We start from the raw sequence: 16,897 nt of genomic DNA on the forward strand, positions 1-16,897 counted from the left end.
ATCAACAATGAGCAGAAAGACCACAAGAACCTTTAGACTTGGACAAATGATTAGTCAGAGTCAATAGCATCAAATTAACAACCGTGCCACACCACCAATGTAATACTACCATTCTATACTCTTCTTCGAGGGGGACACTTTTCTTTTCTTTTCTTTTCTTTTCTTTTGTTCAACATTCATAATTTCACACTACTTTATTATTATCTACCATGCACTATTACTAGTAATAAGCTTCTAACTTCTTTGCCAAGAAACCAATTTTTGGGCTTTGGATTTTTTATATAATACTTATTAGTCCAAATAAAGAGTGTTGAATACATGCGTCATAAGCATTTCTTTTTCTTTTTCTTTTAATGTTATATTTACAAAATTAAAGGAAAATTACACGTGTAGAAATACTTGGAAGTTTCAGAGAAAGAGACAAATTCTCAAACATAAGAACAGGAACATAAATATATGATTTTGAATCTCCGTCTCCCTACTTGCATCACCAGCCACTTTCTCTTTCTCTCTCTATGGCCGGGTATGTACTTTACTACTTTTCTTTTCCTTTCCCTGCTTCAACTTCAAACTAGTTCATTTTCCCAGTAGAAGCTGAACTTGGGCATCTACTTTTCTTTCTATGTTTAGAATGCTAAATAGGGTTAACTCTTACATCTGAAAAATCTTAGCTTTTTCTGTTTTTGGGTTTAATTTTTGTGGTGGGGTTCGCCTCTTCCTTGTTGATTGTTCTATTGTTGAGAACTAAGTTGGATGTCAGCATAAGCATATGAAAGTTGAGATTTTTAGTTTCTATGTACCTTCCCCCTTTTTATCATGCAGTTGCCGGATGCACCATTGAAATGAATGTTGTGCTTGTTTAGCTTAATGTTTATGTATTGTTCTCTAAATATAATGGAAATGTCTACTAGGTTCCGATTTTTATTACATTCTCCAAAATAATAATAATAAATAAATAAATATAAATTATTACTCAGTGGACTTATGCAGTTCCAAACAACTGAAACTTGTGATAAGTTTTTTGTTCTTTTGTGCAACCATTGTGTCTTACGCATTTCTAACTTCTAAGACATCTTCGTACTGATATCAGAGAAGTAGGAATTTTCCTCCCTTTTCGGAATTAGTCTTTGTCAAATTTTACAATAGTAACTTCCTTTGAGGTTCTGTATATGTTCTTGTTTATGCAGATCATCGTGGTTGGTAGACAAAAGTAGAATTGCAACCAAAATAAAGAGTGCATCTGGAGCAAGTGGGAAAGTTTTATGGAAAAGCAATCCTACCAGAACTTGTCCGAATTGTCAACATGTTATTGATAACAGTGATGTATGTATATCTTTACAATGTACCATTTCATTTGAGGTTCTATATATTGACACATATGTTCTGTACTTCTGTGTGGATATTGCACATGTGTGTGTAAGGTTGCGTTCACGATCACTTGTTTGCCATCACCCTCGTCACATTTGTGTTTTCATTATTGTGCTTGTGTTCCATTCATTTACTCTAGTTTTCATGATTTCTTTGATCATGATTCTGTTACTCTTGCTGGTATCATATGGTTCTGAGTTACACTTTGTCAGTGATATTGCATGCATGTGATAATATATAGAAAGAAAGAAATCAGCTGTACCGTAGTTGAACTACCATAAACGGAAAGCAAAATTGATAGAAGTGTTTTATCCTAATTGAACTAAATGTAAAATAGTCATGAAAGAAAGCAATTCATTACTATTTAAACTGTACTGTATCTAAGGACTGCCACTTTTCTTGACAGTTGTTTCTATGAGATAGAATGAGCATTGAGATATCGTCTTTTGGAATACAAAATAAATAATAGCCCCCTTTTGGTATCCCCATCTTCCTTTATGCATATAAATATTTAGTTGTTGAAGCTGTTTCTATCATAAAATTTTTCCTAATTGATGTACTATACTTGGAAATCATCAACCGCATAATCAAAATACCTTTTGCGTTTGTTTGTGATTTTAAAGCTTTCTAGTTTTCATTGCATCGTTAGATTTCATGCATTAATTATAATTAGAGCACTCTTGTTATAACTTTCTGTTAACAATAATGTTTCTGTGGCTTGGGAGGTGCAACCAATTTCATAGGAAGTGTTGTATTGTGGATTCTAATATTTCTCTACGAAGCTAGACACATGAAAATCTTTGAAAGGGCTACAGTGACTGTTCAAGTATTTTTCCGTTACATCACACATTCTGAACAACGCGTGTTGATGGTTTCAAATGCTTGTCACTTTGGTATTTTCTTTACTTGTTTTCAGTTTGTTTGTTGCCTTATATATGGTATCATAGAAATGTATCCTATAAATTTAATTTGCATTATCAAGTTGAAAGTTTAAACACATACATAAATGTGAAATTTCTTCTTATCTCAGTCTCAATGTATTGCTCTTATGAATGTTCTGACATAGTAACACTTGACAATTTTCTATTGTCAGGTGGCACAAGAGTGGCCTGGATTACCAAAAGGTGTGAAATTTGATCCATCTGATCAAGAAATAATATCGCACTTGCTTGCAAAAGTTGGTGCAGCAGGTTCAGAGCCTCACCCTTTCATTGATGAATTTATTGCTACTCTTGAAGTGGATGATGGAATTTGTTATACACATCCTAAACATTTACCAGGTGGATATCATGACTTTCATTCAAATACGACGATTATTTTTGTAAACATAATAACATGTGATTTTTTTTCCCCTTAAAAAGGTGTCAAGCAAGATGGTAGTGCTACACACTTTTTCCACAGATCAATCAAGGCTTATAATACCGGCAATCGAAAGCGTCGGAAAATAAATGACCAGGACTCTGGCGATGTCCGTTGGCACAAGACTGGAAAAACTAAACCTGTCATCTCGGACGGGGTTCAGAGAGGCTGTAAAAAGATTATGGTTCTATATATGACTTCAGTTAGAGGAGTAAAAGCTGAGAAAACTAACTGGGTTATGCATCAATATCACCTCGGAACAGACGAAGATGAAAAGGAAGGAGAGTATGTTATCTCTAAAGTGTTTTACCAGCAACAAGTTAAGTTTGGTGAAAAAGATGATCATGATGTTCCTGGAACCAATGAAGCAACTGTTGTGAAAGATGATCCAGTCACTTCGGAACCTCCTCATAGTGAAAAGCAATGTTCATATCTCCACATAGGAGAAAAATCACATCAGATTCCTCAGGTAATACCTCCAACCATGTTTTTTAAAAAGCATATAACTTAATCTAAGTGCCGTTCTTTCACGAAAATATTGTCTTAATTGTGTAGATAGACATTGCTTTTTCTTGCAACCAATGCATACTTGGCTGGAGTCGATGCTCTTAAATAATTTGTGGCCCTTCTAATCATTCTTTTTTATTAGTAGTACTGCGGAATGTCACTTAACCACTTAGCTAACATTCTAATTTTTAATGTCTTACATTTTAAGGCAATTTGAGGTTGACAATGATTCAGTAGTCTTATGATATTCGTGACGGTTATTAATGCTGTTTTCCTATTTTGTTTTCTGCAATATATTTTACCAAAGGGTCCTCAGACAGATTGTGTAGAAGACATTCAAGCCGAGTGTGAAGAGATTGTGAAAACTGATGTAGCCATGGCAGATGCTCAAAATAATGAAGGAATGGATAATGTAGAAAATAATGCTGATGGAGAACAAAAATGGTGGGACAGTGAGTCACAGAATTTGTTAGATTCACAACAACTTGTTGAAGCATTGGCCTTGTGTGATGATCTCCTCCATAGCCAGTGTTCCAATAAGGATGATGAAAATGTAGAACACAAGGAGCACTTGAGTCTTTCCATCTATGCTCATCTAGGACCAGAGCATCTGAAGAAAGATCTTGAAGAGTGCCAAAACCTTAATCTTGATCCTGCAAACGTAGAGCTCGAGACACCACCTTCAGAGTTTCGACTAAGTCAGCTGGTATTCCCATGTTCTCAATCATTCTTCTGTTTTGTCACAAATGCCGAATGTCATTGACTGATAACCTGTTTCCCATTTGCTATAGGAATTTGGTTCACAGGATAGCTTTGTTTCCTTGAGCGGTGGCAAGGCAGTCGACTAATCCGGCCCTTCTTCGGCTAATATGGGAAACAAACACATTTCTAACTACTTTTGTTGTAACATTTGATCAACAGTGGTGTAATTAATACTGTCTTTTGGTGTAGTGAAAGCCATGGTATGTTCCTTACAAGTTCTCTAGAAAGTTGCATGTGGACCTGACTTGTCCAAAAATCACTACATGTTTTTATTTCATTTTGAAAGTAACATATGAAGATGAACATGTACATTTATAATTTTATATCCCTATCTTGAAATGTGTTGTCTTGTCTCCCATAAAAATCTATTGTATGTATATTTGGTGGCGACAGATTCATGAATGCTGAGTGTGTTACATCCTAAACAGATCATGAAACATGATGAGATAGAACCTGATTGGATCCCATGAACTTAACATTTTCCAGGTTGGCATCACACTATCACTCCCTATAGGGCTAGGAAGGTGCATCCCTCAAGAACATAAGCCAAACCGTTTCGAATTTTCCTGTTTCTTTGGAAGTAAACTATCAACTCAGTACCCGAAAGATTGAAATATTGACAATTTGACCTCAAAATTGATCGCTTATCTAAAAAATTGAACAGGACTTGTGTTGAATTGACCAAGTGTCTTGGCCACATTAAATGCATGTTGAGAGAAAGAACAAGAGCAAAGGCAAATGTTTATATTGGATGCCTTCACATCAATTTGCAGAAAATGTATCATAATTCTAAATGAAGAGAGGCATCATAATGGATCCATGTAGGAAAAGTGGGTCATCTACAATGACACAATCCAGGTAAGTCAAATTGTATTATTACACACACATACACACTCTCTCTCATATAGTCCAATCCATCACAAGGCAAAGGGGGGCCTTACAGAAATAAAGCCTGCAACTTTCAACTTGTTTTGGTTCTGACATGTGTTTCAATTTGGCTTGGTTCATTTCTGGAAAACAAGTCCAGGTAATCATGCTAGACATTAAAACTATTTGCTATGATCTTATCATCAATAATTGAATCATTGATCTTATGCTACTTATCAACTAAAGTTAGACGGTTTTATGCTATTAATTCTATATAATTGTAAGAAAAATATCTGTAGCAATATTTTAACAAAGAGAATATAATTATTCTGATTGCATTGTTTTAATTAATCAGTACTAATCATGTTCATCATTATTCATCTGTATTATTATAATTATTGTTATTGTATGTGTGAGACAAATTGTTGCAGGGAATGTTATCCTGTTGGGTATCTGAACCATCAACAATGCGAAATTATAGGCGTCATGTTTAACAATTATATCACCCATTTAATTGAATTTATTTTTATATATGTTATTGTTAACAGTTAACGCATACACCAATGAACACAGAAATAATGTTCCAAAACCTGCTACAACACTGAAACATTCTTGTGTGGATCGAATTTTGTTCTATTTCCTGATTCACTCTTTAATTTTCCCACTTTTACCAAAAAAAAAAAAATATCTGGTGTCCAATTAAATGAGACTATGGCAAAACAAAGAAAGCACGTGATTGTGCTCATATTATTGATTCAAAGTTCCAGGAAAGTGTTTAATAATGATTAATTAGTTGGTGAAACTCAAAGCATACACGAATATGAATATAATGATATGTCTGTAAAACACTAAATAGTAAATTGTGTGAAATCCTCACTAAATCTCCAAATAATAATAATAATAAAAAGAAATATCTATTTATTTTATAATGACATGTACTATGTAGGAAAAGGATATATCATATTTTTCATGCATTCATTTTTCAAAAAAAAAAATTTATTAGTATAAAATTAGAATAAAGTGATAAAATAAATTCTGAGAATTTATATTTCGGACAAATTAGTTTTTAAAAAAAATACCAATAATAATAAACATGGACAGATTAGTTTAAATTAAGACTTTTTACTTTAATCATATAGGCTAATTTAAAGATAATATGTTTATATCTGTTATTTTAAAAGATTTTATTGATATTTTTTTAAGAGATTAATCTGTTTAATGTGTAAAATTTCAGAAATTTATTTATCATTTTACTAATAAAAGAGTTAAACGGAAAAATTCAAACACCGTCACAGGCTAAGTGGGTGTTATGTTGTAGACATGGTTAGACAATAAAATATGAGTAGTTATTTTAAGATAAGGTTTAAACAGTTTTACAATATAATCACCTTATCTTATGTCTGTTAAATAGTTTCTTAATAATGCAAGTATTTGTAACTATTCCACAACGGATAAAGTCGACTACATAGATGAAACGAAGATACTAGATAGTGTCAATTATTATTATTATTATTATTATTATTATTATTATTATTATTATTATTATTATTATTATGCTAGCTAGGTATCAAATATATATATGTGGGAATATAATGAAGATGGATGGATAAGAATAAGATAAGCATGCATGAATGATGAATATAGAAGTGCATATATATGATGAAAGAGAGGGGAAGAGGATGTATGAGAATTGAAGAAGAAGAAGAAGAGAGAAGAGGAAGAAAGCAAAGACATGATGGGACAGGGGGTGTGAATGGAAAAGAATCAAAAGGGTGATGGTGGTGGGGTTTTGGATAAGGGACTTGCACGTGGTTGTCATAACCTTCCCATTTCACTCCTAATCTTGTCTCCCCGACAAACACTATATATATATATATATATATATATATATATATATATATATATATATATATATATATATATATATATATATTATTAATTTTCTAAAACACTAACTTGGATTTCTTTTTCTACACCTTCTAATACCGGAAAATTTTCAAATATTTCAAATATTTTAATTAATATATATTATATATTTTTTATAATTAAGAATAATGACTAAAACTATTAGAATATTGATATTTTAAAAATACTTAAAATTCTTTATATAATATATAATATGGTGTGTTAATATGTATTGAAATAATAAACGATCTCTAAAATTAAATGTGTTGTTAAATATAAGAAAAATAAAAGTAAAAAATGAAACATTCTAAATTTTAAATATTAATTAAATTCTAAATTTTAAATTTAAATTATTTACATAAAATATAATAAATAAAAAGTTAAATTTGAGTTTAAAATTTAAGACTGTTTTATGAGAAGAAAGAAATATTTTTTACTCGATTTAATTTTATGTGTGTAATAATTTACCGGTCAATAATAAATTTTTAAATTAAATTCAGATTTGCAATGAATTTAATACTTCACTAATGTTTTTTGGTCAATTTTATATAAAAGACTTCATTTCACCCATTTTTTAATATGAATTTCATTTCACTAATATTAGAATATAAGTTCTTTTATTTAACTAATATTAAGAATTCTAAGTTCTAACAAAAAGAAAGAAAGAAATTGTTTTCTTCGATAAATTGTCATAAAAGACCCTGTTAAGCTATTAATTGCACACAAATGTCATATCCAAAATTTTCACATTATGTTCACACAAAAGATAATGGTAAAATGTATGTAATAGTAGTTTGTATTATTAGAGTTAATAGTCAAATTTGTTTATAAAAGATATTTCGATATTTATTTTTGTTTTCAAAAGAAAAAATTAATCAAATTTGTTCATGAAAGATAACCAACTTGATCGCGTTAGTCTTTCTGTTATCTCCTGCGCTGAGGTGGCTAACGCTCGTTGATATGGCCTGCTAATGTGGCACTCGCTTAGTGTACCCTCTTGTGACTGATAAGATAAATTCATTAGATCAATTCAAATCAGTCCCTAAATCCATGAACCCTAATCCCAAATTAGCATTGACGGCCTTCACTCTTCTCTTGTTCTCTTCTGCTGTTTCAGTCCATGACCAGCAGAAGCAGCAAAACCACCAGAGCATCATCAGCGCCAAGTAGGGCTGGAAGTGAGTCGAGCTAGACCAAACTCAAACTCGGCTTACGAAAATTAAGCTTGGCTCACGGCTCGACTCATTAACAATCGAGCCTATTTCTTAAGCTCAAGCTCGACTCACCGAAAGCTCACGAGCTGGCTCAAATAATAGAAACATAAATACATAATCTATAATTCTATATCAATCAATTATAACTTATATATTTTAAAAAATATTTAAATAGATCAATTTTATATATTGTTATCTATCAATAAATTATAAATTTTTTTATTTATGTCCTACATCAAAATTATATGTAAAAAATAAATATAAAATTTTAAATAATTAACGAGCTATTAACGAGTCGAGCTCGAGCTAGCTTGACTCACTTCCACCCCTAGCGCCAAGTAAGTTCATAATAATATACTTCAACATCACGTGACACTCTTTCTACTTCTGTATTCAACTCTGACTAACTGTTTAACTTCGCTTTTTGGATTTAGGTTTTGGAGTAGCAGCAAAACACGTGCAACATCATATGGAAGAGAAGGAAAAAGGGCAACAGCGGGGGATGTGAAGAAGTCGAGGGATCCAGGGTCGTGGCCGTCGTCATGCAGGTCAAAGTGTGGGTGGTGCAGCCCATGCGAACCGATTTACGTGTCGGTTCAACTGGATATGATCATATGACTTGCCCAGAAGCATGGCGTTGCAAGTGTAGAACAAGCTTTTTATGCCTTGATCACTCATCATTCACACAACCATCATCATTATAATCATATATTAACCTTGTTGCCAAAACAGAATAAAAAAAGACATTACAGACACCCATCTTAATGTACTGATTTTATATATGAACTCTCTGTGGCTTGAGAAGAGAATTGAATATAACTATAATTTGAATTAATTGCTCCAAGAGCAACGATGGAAGTGAGAGGAAGAGGGGAGATGGAAGTGAGTGGAGAGAGACGACAAGGCAGCCAATCATTGAATTTGAGATTAGGGTTCATGGACTTAGGGACTAATTTGAATTGATTTAATAAACTTATCTTATCAGCAACAAGAGAGTACACTAAGCGAGTGCCACGCTGGCAGTTAACAGGTCATGTCAGCGAGCGTTAGCCACCTCAACACAGGAGATGACGGAAGGACTAACGCGATCAGGTTGGTTATCTTTCGGGGACGAATTTGATTAATTTTATTTTTTGGGGACGAAAATGAAGATCAAAATATCTTTTAAAGACAATTTTGACTATTAACTCCGTGTTATTATTAACAAAATAGTAGTACTTCGCATAAATATTATTTTATATATATTAACAGTTCTGATCGTGAACAACTATAAATATTTATAAAATAAAATTGTTCTCCGACAAAGAAAAAAAAAAACAAAACAAAAAATGTGTGTTGATCCTAAAATATCGAAAAAGGAGAGGATAGTAATATTGGATGGTAAGTAGGCCCATTAAGGTGTAGACGTGGCACACGTGAATATGGGCTGGAATCCAATAATTCAGTGAGGCCCACATTCAACACAAAAGAGATTTGACCACTTTTGTTCCTTGGTTCACCTCAAACGGTGGTGCTGTCTTGCAATTCTAAATCTCCCTTTTCTTAATACCTTGATTTAAAAATTGACTAACTTGAATGCATGAATGAACCAAGCACATAAAGCATTGATCACATTAGAGAAATAAAATAATTTAAATTAGTTAAGTGTTAGATGGTGTTGTTAGGTTGAAGACAAGAGGATCAAGCCACATTCAAAAGTTCACAAGGAATGGAAGACAACAAGATCCATTCCCCTAGTGTTAGTGTACACCAACCAGATAGGTCTTTGTCTTAGTTACTCAGTTGAGCACATATTCATGTTCCCCCAACAGTTTCTTAAGCTTCATTTTTCTAAAGAGATGAACAAAATAATAATCTAAAAAAAAAGGGAGAGTTTAAAGGCTAATGACTCTTTCTCAACACGCATGCATACATGCATATCCCCTTCTATTATTTAGTATACTTTTCTTTATTGGTTAAATTATTTGGGTGGTAGCAAATGTCCCTTTAACGACTTTGATGTATGTTAATATGAAATTGACCTATTAGTTTATGGTACATGTTATGGTGGAGAGAAAAAATAATAAAGAGATCAAAATATTCTTTAATAGATGGTTAAATAGCTATCACATGAAAGATATCATTTTATTTTTTGTTTATTTTTAAAATAAGATTAAGTACTTTTTATTCTATGCAAACAGAATCCTCTTCATCATAGAATTGACCTTAGTTTATTTATATTTGTACATGTCGTTTAGATTTTTATTTAGTTCGCACTTTTTTTACCAATACTATCTTTAATAAAAAAAACCTTAATAATTGAAATAAATATTTATTTGATATTATAATTACCAATCATGGATAAGAGTTAAAGTAAAAAGTTTAAAATTAGTTAAACTATTTTGTTTGTTCTTATAATTTTTTTAAATTTATAATTAGTTTTTTATATTTTAAAAAATTTTAATTATATTTTTACATTAATTTTAAATTTATAATTAGATCATTTTTAAGATAAATATTATACAAATATTTTCATCTATCTCACACTACTAGCATATATTTGGTGTAAAGATTGAGAGACAATGATAAAAATTGAGAGATAAAGACTAAATTAAATTTCTGTATTGTGTTTAGTGTAAAGTATACATAGTTGAGTCATATCTAAGTATCCTGTTAAAAAAGAGAAGATATGGTTAAATTTAAAATTTGAAAAGTTGAAAGAGGATCATTTTAAAAATAAATGTTATTAAAGTTTCAATTTCTGTTTTTAAAATTTTCAGAAAAGAACTAAAATTTTGTGTTTTAAAATTGAAATTTTAGTTCTAATTTTTTACTATCAAATACAATACTGAATTCAATCTCCAATTTTAGTTTTAATCTCTGCTTTCAAACGTTACCTTAAATAATTTACTTTTAGAATAAAAAGAATGTGATTATAAATTAATACATATGTAGGAATTCAATTAAAAATTTTTAAAATATAAGAATTTAATTATAAATTTAGCGAAATTTCAGGGAGTGGAGAGTAATTTAACCTTTAAAATTTTACAACTCCTTAATGCATTTAGTACATTATTTCCCCCTTGTAAGGGCAAGGCAAGCACTTGATACATTTCACCATAGGAAACACTCTTTGGGTTCAAGCTGCAACAACTTTATTGATATTGCCCTTTTGGGTAAAAGTGGGAAATAAAAAAAAGGTAGATTCCATAAACCATATAAAATGTTATATAACTTGTTGACCAAAAAATAAAATAAGTTACTTCCTAGCAGTTACATTATGCTATAGAGTCATCAACAAAATCTTCACTTCAAATGATTAATGGGCCTACAATATATGTTCAATTATTGATGCCACTTGCCATGAACTAATCTTCATATACAAAGTTTTTTTCTTTCATAATCTCTACTTTATTACTTTAAAACTTTATTCCTCTTGTTTAAGAGATAATAGACTGTGCTATCTCTTAGGAAAAAAGAGAATCCCATATAGGACAAGGAGAAAAGTGGCACTTTGTATACTATTCATGACTTTAATACACTAGTTATGATTTATGAATATTACAATGTAATCCTTTTTTTAATTATATTTTTAAGAATCTTCAAAGTTCAAAGAGCTTATAAGAATTTCTTAAAAATGAAAGTATCATGATATAAATAATTAGTTATTTTATGAACCAAAAGTTTTGCCCCTACTAGATTAACGATTAATAACCAATAGAAATGTAGAAATATTACAAGATAAATATAGATATCCATAAAATGTTTGTTTGAAGAAAAAATTTGTACCATAACAAAGTCTTGTCTCAATAAATATTAGATAATTACAAAAATTTTCATATAAAACACTTCTACAATTTCTGTAGTTCTGTGAAACTACAGAAACAAGCACTTCAGTCATTGCAGATATAATCTTAATGTTATTAACTGCTTTTTTCTGTTGAATATTCCAAAAAAATCTAAGGAAAAGCCACCATTTCATTAGATCCTTTCTTCCCTTTGTGCTTAGTGAAAAACTAAGTTAAATATTCCTCTCATGAAAATCCTGAAGGAAAAATTTACGGGGACTCATACTCCTCAACCAGAATTATTATTCTTCAAAAATCTCATCAGAGACTGAGATCATACAAAGAAGAACAAATGATATATATATATATATATATATATATATATATATATATATATATATATGTATGTATATATATAAAGGAAAAGGAAAATAAAAAATACATTATCCAATTGGTACTAGGTTCTGAAGAATGTAGAGGCCATAAACAAAGTAACTTAATTATGTGCTTATATTCTATATATAAATATATAAAAGAAATAAAGAAGGGAAGAAGTTAAGAACAGAATGATGTGAGAAAATTGTTACCATTAATAATAATTTTGGTGGCTATTCTAATGTACATAATAAAAGCCTAGGCATACAAAAAATTGTTACCCTTTCCCTCTCTCTTTTCCTTTTTCTCTCCACCATAATAATATTTGATCCCTCATCATTGATGAGCTATATACACTCCACCATGAATCAAAAGAAGATAGAAAAGAAAAAGAAAAGAAGAACTAGTCATGCCAGCAGAGAAGCATGACAACACATCTTCTTATGATGTAAAGCCTAGCTCTTTGCTCTCTCAAGACTCCACCAAATCCTCTGCTTGATGATGACATCCTTCTCTTTGATCCTCCCATGGTAGCACTAGCACTCCCCATCTTCATCTTATGTTATTGTTATTGCAATGTTGTAGGTAGTCTCTAATAAGAATAAGATAATGAATGAATGAATGAATGATGAAGTGTGAGAGAGTAAGAGAGGGTTCTTATAGAAGAAGGGGAAGGGTGTGGTCCAAACACACATAGGGGACTGATGGGGCATGAAAGGGTGTGCAGTGCCTCCAAACCAACCAGACAACACAGGGTATTGGACCCCACTACTCTCACCACTTGTGAATACCACTCCACCATTTCTTATTCATATAAAACAACCAACTCTCTCATTTTCATTTCCTATCTCACACTCTATACATTGCCTATGTATTGTAGCCACCAACTACCAGCATAATTCCTCTCCCATTCTAGATTAATTTATCATGGTTTATGCATGATTAGAACTACAATTAGTGTAAATCATGTAAATAAATTGTATGGATGTAAATATTACCCACTGGTAAATCGTTACAGGCTACAACAATTTATTATTTATGTGATTTATCCAAAAAAATTATTTCTTTACAAACTTATTGAACTTGGAAACATACCAATCCTTTTGTTCTTTAAAATAATAAGGTGCCCTTAATTTGTGCATGATAGGTGAGTTTCTGGTTGTCTATGAAGACAAAAGCCTTTTCTTTTTTTTTTTTTAATTCTTTATAATAATGCTTATTGTTTTGTTGTTTCTGCCTTATCTTAAGTTGGATCCACATAATCAGGGAAATGACGACTGATGGATAGAGGGTTGCTTAAGTTGAATCATGCATAAGAATTCAATTCATATGTAACAGGTTAACAACCACCATTAAGAGAAAAAAAGAGAGAGGGGGTGTTTAAGATTAGATCACAATCATAATCACAATGGCATCTAACTTAATTAATTATCACTACTTTGACTCTATATAGAATAAAGATACTCAGTCTTAGGGCCCCAGTTATTAGTGTCAAATTTTGCATATGCCATGGTTAAAATTGTTCATATCCCAACAATACAAAGTGAAGAAATTATTGATCACTCAATAAAACAAGATACTGAATTTGGTGAGCCTAACCTCATCAAAATTAAAATCTTCAGTGCCTAGTCCCATCACAAAGAAAAAAAAAATGACTTTGGCTTGTTGAGAAAGCTAAGGAAAATGCATGCTTTTGAGAATCATCGAACTAGTCGATTCGATTGGGTTTACTAAAAACCGATCATTAGATAGGTCTAATTCAGAGACTTGTTACCAAATTGATAAAAAAAACCAAAAAATCAGTTAAAAATTCAATAAATTAATATAACTGTTTTGATTTTTTTAATGTTTAATGGATTTAAAATAATAGAGTACAAAAAATATCTTTTAAAAAATACACACGCATATATTTAATATTTGGTATAATCTCAGTTAATTATCAGTTGAATTTTTAAACTTTTGAATTTTTAGTTTTATCTATTTAATGATAGATTCTATTTTGAAAAATTTGAGAATATATAATAAGGTACTTATAATTTAATATATAATTATTTTAAAGAGTAGATATTTTTTTTTGAACAAAGAAGCTGAATACAACAAGTGAAACAAAAAGATATAACAAAAACTAAAGTAACAAAAAAACAAAAAAGACATAACCAAAAAAATTTATCTCATTACCATTTTCGTCATTGCTATCAATAACAAAAAGATCCACTTCTTATAACTCTAAAGAGAATTGTTAATGATTTCAACCACACATGATTCCTTAATTTAAAATAAAAAAAGTGTAGTAATTTACCTGAATGACTAGACAATGAGAGATGAATAACAAGAAAAATACTAAATTAGGTGATCTATAAAATCTGCATCAAATCAACTTCGTCTTTGATATTGATTCTGACTACATATGCTTTCGTTTGGAATAATTATTTGTTAGTTTAGATAGGAGATTCTTGGGTTGATATTAGTTTAGAAAGAGTAGGCAAAAAAAGCTGCAAAATAGATATGAAAAAACAAACTGAATGAATATGGGAATATATGTATGTATATGTATATATAATTATATATGTTAAAGGGTTCTGACAGCTTTAGAGGAGACAACAAGAATATGGAAGCAGTAATGAGATTATTTGCATGAGAGCCAGCCATGGCTTTGAACCACACAAGATTCTTACACATCAACAATAGGCCAAGAATTTTCTGACCCCTTCATATTGTGTTTTCTTTCTCTTTAACTGCAAAATCCAATAACTTTCCCAAAAAGGGTAATTAAAATTTAAGCAAATAAAGTGCCTTTTATTTGCATAACCATGCAAGCAATAATTAATTATGTAAAGGATCAAAACTTAATAACAATAATAATAATAATATTACAAAATATTATTTTGATTTCCAACCTTTGAGTTGAATTTTAATTTAATCTTTAAAGTTTAGACATTTTATTTTAATTCCAAAAATTTTCAAACGTCTTATTTCAATCTTAAAAAATTTTTAAACTGATTTAATATTGTCACGCCATTAAATTTGATACAAACAGTTTGCATATTGAAGAGTCGTATTCAATTTCAGCATACAAGTAAAATTGATTCACCAACGATGTTTAATATAAAAAATTTTACTTTAATTTTGAAACATTGATAATTGATTGTTAGGATTTATAGCTTTGTACAAAAAAATTGAAAAAATATTACAAAAAAATTTTAATTATATTTTTTAACATATAAAGAGTATATAACTTAATTAATAATATTATTAATTATTGGTATCAAATTTAACGATATAATTACATAAAACTGTTAAAAAAATTTTAAACTAAAAATAAAATATTTAAAATATTAAAGATTAAAATTAGAATTTAATTCAACCGTGCTAAAATACTTAAATACCACTTTACTCATTTTTTATTTTTCTTGGACAGCATCACAAAAGGCCTAATAAGAAAAAAAAAAGTAGGCAAAGACTACGTAAGTTTCAAGCTTTTGACTAAGATTCCATAGGAAGCGACATAAAGTTTTTATTTATAATAAAGTAATAAACAATGATATGATTAGAAGAGCCAGCCAGCTAAGTGATTAATTAAACTAATGATAGATTAATGATTTTGAGGCAAATGCAGCACGAGCACCCACTTGGTTAACCTCGTGCTTTTCCCTAATCACTTACATTGACAACTTTTTTTTCTTTTTTTCTTTTAAATGAAATTGTTACAAGAATTTAGTTAATATATGTTCTAAAGACACATAAAAACTATTATTAGTAAAATATTTTAAATATTTTTATTTAATAAATAAAAAATAATAAATACATACATGAAAATTTAAATGGATTGTATTTTTAATAAAAAAAATTTAATTTGTAATTTTAACCTATATCGATAAAGCACATGATAAATAAATTCTTGTTATAAAAATACACTTTATTAATTAAATAACTACTTAATTGTTTGTTGTTCTATCTTGTCTTCCAGGTTCTGCAATTTTAAACACTTAATATGGAATTAGGTGCTTTGTGTCAGTAATTTGTTGCTTCTTTTAACATCTCCTTTGTAATTAGGCTTTGCTATTCTCACCCTCACTTATTTTATTTGACTTTGACCAGTTGAAGCTAATTAAGTGGCTTATCATTTATTTTCTTCAATTCAGATCAACAATGTAAAATGACATGTACGTAAAAAAATTATGAACTATCGTATATAATATATGATAAAATATAAAATATATATTAAAAATAATTTAAATAATATATATTGATAAATAAATACATAATAACTGATTTGATGACGAATTTTTTTAGGTACGAATAATACTTTTGAATTTTTATAATTAATAAATTTGAACCTTGTAAATAAATAATATAAGATGAAAAAAATATTTAACAGAAAAAATTATGATTAAGAGAATATTGTTATTATAAATGATAAACTAAATCAAATTATTATATACATATATATTAATGATTGGAATTTATTTTTGTTTAAAAATACATATATACTACTACCTATGATTCTGTATTTCTGTTACAATATTTTGTGTGAAGTTTTAATTTAGTCAAATTTTAGAATAAATAGTATTAATATTTCTTTTATCAATGTTATCGAATGACACAAAATTGTCATTTATCGTAATTTTTGAAGAAATCTCGTTCAACACTTGACAAGAAATTCTACATGATCCTGCCGTAGAAACTTGCAAAAATATATAAGATTTTTTACAATATAATGCATGCTATAGAAATTTCCTTTCTTTATTTCACTACTAGAGACTAGAGAGAGTA

General features: G+C 29.7%; 2 protein-coding genes across 4 annotated transcripts; one reads left to right on the top strand and one right to left on the bottom strand.

Moving 5' to 3' along the window:
* The first annotated feature begins 312 nt into the window (after nucleotides 1-312).
* LOC112712717 (SUPPRESSOR OF GAMMA RESPONSE 1) lies at nucleotides 313-5,360 on the top strand. Of its 3 annotated transcripts, XR_011866154.1 has the most exons (7): nucleotides 376-523; nucleotides 1,188-1,323; nucleotides 2,462-2,648; nucleotides 2,730-3,196; nucleotides 3,542-3,940; nucleotides 4,026-4,196; nucleotides 4,483-5,360. XR_011866154.1 is itself a non-coding variant. In XM_025765651.3 (6 exons), the coding sequence occupies exons 1-6, from the start codon at nucleotides 516-518 to the stop codon at nucleotides 4,080-4,082; spliced, it is 1,254 nt and encodes a 417-aa protein (XP_025621436.1). In that variant the 5' UTR covers nucleotides 313-515; the 3' UTR covers nucleotides 4,083-4,335. The 3 variants fall into 3 exon arrangements, 2 of the variants coding, with proteins under 2 accessions (XP_025621436.1, XP_025621437.1); XM_025765651.3 differs by lacking the exon at nucleotides 4,483-5,360 and having other exon boundaries at nucleotides 313-523; nucleotides 4,026-4,335; XM_025765652.2 differs by lacking the exons at nucleotides 376-523; nucleotides 4,483-5,360 and adding an exon at nucleotides 2,094-2,261 and having other exon boundaries at nucleotides 1,187-1,323; nucleotides 4,026-4,335.
* Nucleotides 5,361-12,316: 6,956 nt separating this feature from the next.
* Nucleotides 12,317-12,844, bottom strand: LOC112712718 (small polypeptide DEVIL 4). Its single transcript, XM_025765653.3, has one exon. The coding sequence runs from the start codon at nucleotides 12,678-12,680 to the stop codon at nucleotides 12,528-12,530; it is 153 nt and encodes a 50-aa protein (XP_025621438.1). The 5' UTR covers nucleotides 12,681-12,844; the 3' UTR covers nucleotides 12,317-12,527.
* Nucleotides 12,845-16,897: the final 4,053 nt, after the last annotated feature.

This window comes from Arachis hypogaea, chromosome 9 (genome assembly GCF_003086295.3).
Source record: "Arachis hypogaea cultivar Tifrunner chromosome 9, arahy.Tifrunner.gnm2.J5K5, whole genome shotgun sequence".
Lineage (NCBI taxonomy): Eukaryota > Viridiplantae > Streptophyta > Magnoliopsida > Fabales > Fabaceae > Arachis > Arachis hypogaea.

What these genes read in the sequence shown, in the direction of transcription:
- LOC112712718 (XM_025765653.3), bottom strand. Translation starts at nt 12,680, where the DNA reads ATGAAGATGGGGAGTGCTAGTGCTACCATGGGAGGATCAAAGAGAAGG.
- LOC112712717 (XM_025765651.3), top strand. An exon ending in ATGTTATTGATAACAGTGAT is followed by an intron (nt 1,324 to 2,461) that starts GTATGTATATCT and finishes TTCTATTGTCAG; the next exon opens with GTGGCACAAGAGTGGCCTGG. An exon ending in AGTTTCGACTAAGTCAGCTG is followed by an intron (nt 3,941 to 4,025) that starts GTATTCCCATGT and finishes CATTTGCTATAG; the next exon opens with GAATTTGGTTCACAGGATAG.